Source organism: Protomyctophum parallelum (genome assembly GCF_964188405.1).
Source record: "Protomyctophum parallelum genome assembly, chromosome: 15".
In the NCBI taxonomy this organism is placed as follows: domain Eukaryota; kingdom Metazoa; phylum Chordata; class Actinopteri; order Myctophiformes; family Myctophidae; genus Protomyctophum; species Protomyctophum parallelum.
The window spans coordinates 36693022-36698021 of record NC_139710.1 but is presented as its reverse complement, the minus strand read 5'-3'; the positions used below and the strand labels follow the sequence as shown (position 1 = coordinate 36698021).

At 47.3% G+C, this 5000-nt stretch overlaps 1 protein-coding gene across 2 annotated transcripts in view; it reads left to right on the top strand.

Moving 5' to 3' along the window:
- The window catches only part of atp8b5a (ATPase phospholipid transporting 8B5a), a 52809-nt gene that overhangs the window by 28932 nt on the left and 18877 nt on the right, over positions 1–5000 (top strand). For both annotated transcript variants that reach the window (XR_014570331.1, XM_083783669.1), the window contains exons 13-14: positions 2741–2949; positions 4551–4594. Coding sequence is in view for 1 of the 2 variants with exons in the window: in XM_083783669.1 (XP_083639795.1) it covers positions 2741–2949; positions 4551–4594 (253 nt within the window). In the remaining variant the exon portion in view is untranslated. The remainder of the gene's footprint in view (positions 1–2740; positions 2950–4550; positions 4595–5000) is intronic.

The following is a 5000-nucleotide window of genomic DNA, read 5'->3' as shown; positions in this document are numbered from 1 at the left end:
CTCTACTGTACGTCAGGTACTGTAGGAGACCCATCTCCCTCTACTGTATGTCAGGTACTGTAGGAGACCCATCTCCCTCTATGTCAGGTACTGTAGGAGACCCATCTCCCTCTACTGTATGTCAGGTACTGTAGGAGACCCATCTCCCTCTACTGTATGTCAGGTACTGTAGGAGACCCATCTCCCTCTACTGTACGTCAGGTACTGTAGGAGACCCATCTCCCTCTACTGTATGTCAGGTACTGTAGGAGACCCATCTCCCTCTACTACTGTATGTCAGGTACTGTAGGAGGCCCATCTCCCTCTACGTCAGGTACTGTAGGAGACCCATCTCCCTCTACTGTATGTCAGGTACTGTAGGAGACCCATCTCCCTCTATGTCAGGTACTGTAGGAGACCCATCTCCCTCTATGTCAGGTACTGTAGGAGGCCCATCTCCCTCTACTGTATGTCAGGTACTGTAGGAGACCCATCTCCCTCTACTGTATGTCAGGTACTGTAGGAGGCCCATCTCCCTCTACTGTATGTCAGGTACTGTAGGAGACCCATCTCCCTCTACTGTATGTCAGGTACTGTAGGAGACCCATCTCCCTCTACTGTATGTCAGGTACTGTAGGAGACCCATCTCCCTCTACTGTATGTCAGGTACTGTAGGAGACCCATCTCCCTCTACTACTGTATGTCAGGTACTGTAGGAGGCCCATCTCCCTCTACGTCAGGTACTGTAGGAGACCCATCTCCCTCTATGTCAGGTACTGTAGGAGACCCATCTCCCTCTACTGTATGTCAGGTACTGTAGGAGACCCATCTCCCTCTACGTCAGGTACTGTAGGAGACCCATCTCCCTCTACTGTATGTCAGGTACTGTAGGAGACCCATCTCCCTCTACTGTACGTCAGGTACTGTAGGAGACCCATCTCCCTCTACTGTACGTCAGGTACTGTAGGAGACCCATCTCCCTCTACTGTACGTCAGGTACTGTAGGAGACCCATCTCCCTCTACTGTACGTCAGGTACTGTAGGAGACCCATCTCCCTCTACTGTATGTCAGGTACTGTAGGAGACCCATCTCCCTCTACTGTATGTCAGGTACTGTAGGAGACCCATCTCCCTCTACTGTATGTCAGGTACTGTAGGAGACCCATCTCCCTCTACTGTATGTCAGGTACTGTAGGAGACCCATCTCCCTCTACTGTACGTCAGGTACTGTAGGAGACCCATCTCCCTCTACTGTATGTCAGGTACTGTAGGAGACCCATCTCCCTCTACTGTATGTCAGGTACTGTAGGAGACCCATCTCCCTCTACTGTATGTCAGGTACTGTAGGAGACCCATCTCCCTCTACTGTATGTCAGGTACTGTAGGAGACCCATCTCCCTCTATGTCAGGTACTGTAGGAGACCCATCTCCCTCTACTGTATGTCAGGTACTGTAGGAGACCCATCTCCCTCTACTGTATGTCAGGTACTGTAGGAGACCCATCTCCCTCTACTGTATGTCAGGTACTGTAGGAGACCCATCTCCCTCTACTGTACGTCAGGTACTGTAGGAGACCCATCTCCCTCTACTGTATGTCAGGTACTGTAGGAGACCCATCTCCCTCTACTGTATGTCAGGTACTGTAGGAGACCCATCTCCCTCTACTGTATGTCAGGTACTGTAGGACATGTCAAGGACCGCCAAATTGACACTTATTAGCCCACAGCCCCCCCCCCCCCCTCCATTTTAAAAGATTGTTACGGCTCTAGCGGTGATTCTCAACCATTTTAATTTCAAGAACCCCCAATATTTTTATTTTTTGTGGCTTTCGCCTTTATTTTATATATTTTTTATGTAGGGACAGACAGTAGGCTGACAGGAAATGGGGAGAGAGATGGGGGGGAAGACATGCAATAAAGGCCGTTGAGATCGGGAGTCGAACCCACGGCACACTGCCAGGCTGGATTACCAGCCAAGGTGCCTGGACCGCTGAGCCACGGCAGCGGTGGCCGAACGGTTTGCGGAGCGGTCTTGATATCGTTCGTATCCCCGGACCGGCACGTGAAAATTACCACCGCTGAAGTGCCCTTGGACAAGGCATTGAACCCCTACCATGAAATGTTCTATGAGCAGGGCCTGGCTGTAAACAAGTTCTTGAGCTTAGTCCAGTTACCCTGCAGGGTAAACATAGTTTCCTTTCCCAGGCCAGAACCACCAGTTTTGACATGCATTAGGCTACGGACTATCTCTGGGACCCCAATTTATATTGTAAAATCTATGTTAATTTAACTCTGAGAGTGTACAAATGGAACCTCAGAGTTACAGACCCATAAGGGTCAATTTGTTCTTTTGTGCTTTACAGAGTGCTTTACAGAGCAATGGAGAAAAAAAGAAAAGAAAAGCAAGGCATAAACATTAAAAAACAAGAGCAGTAATGCAATACAGCATTATAGGCTGTAAAGTCTATAGACTCCAATGCATTCCGTAAACTTCCGGTTCAGGCCTTAGTCACTATTCGCCAATAGAAGTCTATGTAGAAGAGGCTGGACTGGCCCCATGAAGTGTCCTATAACTCTGTCTTACTCTATGGCTCTGGGATAGCCTGGCCCTGGTATGAATTCTGTCTAGGGGGTTGCCGGTCAGAAACCTGCTGGTTCACCGATCTGAGCACGCCCCGACACTCCAACGCAGCGCTCACTTCACATTCTGGTGTGAGATTTTATTTAATTTTATGTATTTTTCCTCGACGGCGCTTCCTTAGCGTGGAGATCATCCGCCTGGGGAACAGCTTCTACATCGACTGGGACAGGAAGATGTACCACGCCCGCAGTGACACCCCGGCCGAGGCGCGCACCACCACGCTGAACGAGGAGCTGGGCCAGATCAAGTACATCTTCAGCGACAAGACGGGCACGCTCACCCAGAACATCATGACCTTCAACAAGTGCTCCGTCAACGGGAAGTCCTACGGTGAGACTCCAGGGAAGTGACGCCAGTGGCATGCTCAGATATTTAGAGGGGCAGGTGCTCAAGTGAAAGAAAGGGCACCTTGTGCAGCGCGTGGAACCGGCCGGTTGCCTTAATACTGTGAGATTTATAGATTTTGGGGCATAAATAATATATTAGAAGATTTCTTTTATCAAGAATTGATCAATGTCACCATGGTCCACATACTGTACAGCAGGGGTACTCAACTGGCGGACCGCGGTCCGCGACCGGACCGCGGACCACCTCTTTGCGGACCACCCAAAAAAAAAAAAAAGTTAATAATATAAATAACATCAGATGATACATTTCTCATGTGAAATTGCTGCAAAGGCCCCCAAAACGTCCCCCAAGGGCCCCCAAAATTCTGGCGCGCGCTATACGCGCACACAGTGTGGCCTGCCAGGGCGTATAACTCCCAGCCTGATTTGGAGTTCCACTCCGGGCCTGCACTCTGCACCCCATTATTGGTTGGGTGGAAGGCGATCTGATTTGTATAAGCTTGGCTTGACCATACTAAACGGGCATAGAGCCCCGCTCTCCGATGGACGCCGCGCATGGGACCGGACCTCGGTCTTATTCAAAAAAATATTTGTGGACCTTCATCATTTCTAGTTGAGGACCCCTGCTGTACAGTGTACAAAAAAGGGCACATTGCTGTCCAGGTGGTGGTGCTCTAGCACCCCCTAGTGTCTATCTGTGCACGCCACTGAGTAACGCGCACACACGTAACGCAAGTAACCCTGGGAGTGAGTGAGTTAATAAAAAATATCGAGGTATTTATTTCCAATTTCCATTACTTTTACTTCTACTCCACTGCATCTCAAATGCAAATATTGTACTTTTACTCTGTTACAATTTCATTTGAAAACTAGTTACTTTGTCGATTTTGATTATTATTACAAAACATATATTTTGGCCATTTGAAAATATCCAGGCTGTATTCCAAAAAAGAAAAATCTATTTGAGAACATTTAACTTACTTATAAAATGAACCGGTATTCATTTTGACAGCAAATCTTTCTTTTGTTTTAGTCTCTTGAATACATTTTCATTTGGTTTCAGTCATATCTTAGTCAAGTGAAATGTTTTACTTTTAGTCTAGTTCTAGTCGACTAAATATCATATGATTTTAGTCGACTAAAACCAGCACATCCAATGTGCGTGCATGTGCACACACAACCAGGGACAGAGAGTGTTAGAGGGGCAGGGGCTGAAATCCTGTAAGGGGGCACTTTTGGACAAAAAAAATGCTAAAATAGCAGATCTACAAGCGCTGAGACGCGTTGAGAGCTTGTAGATCAGCTGTTTTCGGGGGGCAACCCAGCACTCTTTAGCTAGTTGGAGATGCGGAAAAAAAGCAATTCTCCTGAATGCTGCCTTCCGGCATGGAAAGGAGTTGCATTAGCATTTCTTCCACCATGTAGTAAATGCTGCATTCGTGGTCTGGAGAGGGCAGTTGTTTTACAGACGGGTAAAAGGGCAGGGGCTGAAGCCCCCTTTGATGTCTATGTGTGCACACAACTCCATATAATAACATAACAAGCTGTACAGTATGTGAACTGGTTTACCTCCTTTCATTCCAGGGGATGTGTGTGACTACACCGGCCAGAGAGTAGAGGTCACTGAGGTGAGTTGGACCACATCTCTACCAGCTCAAATAGAACGGAAGCATAAACACAAAGAATATACTGTATATGAAATGTAATAAAACGCAAAATAATGTCACTAAAAAGTAATTCAACCCATTGAGACCCGTGATCTTGACATCCAGACAGTGTATTACTCGGTTTAAACTTCAGCAGCACGCTAAAATATGTACCTGAAAACATTATGTTAGAATAAGCCATGAGCTTTGGTGCAGCGGTCGCTCTGTGACTTTGTTTACAAACAGATCTGCTTGTGACTGTGTGCAGAACCACATCCCATAGCCTGGAGGGATGCGTTGTTCTGATTGGTTTCAACTTAAGATCAGTGAGCTTGGCTTTTCAGGGTGAAACTTCAAAATAAAATGCCCAAATTAACCATTTCCGTCT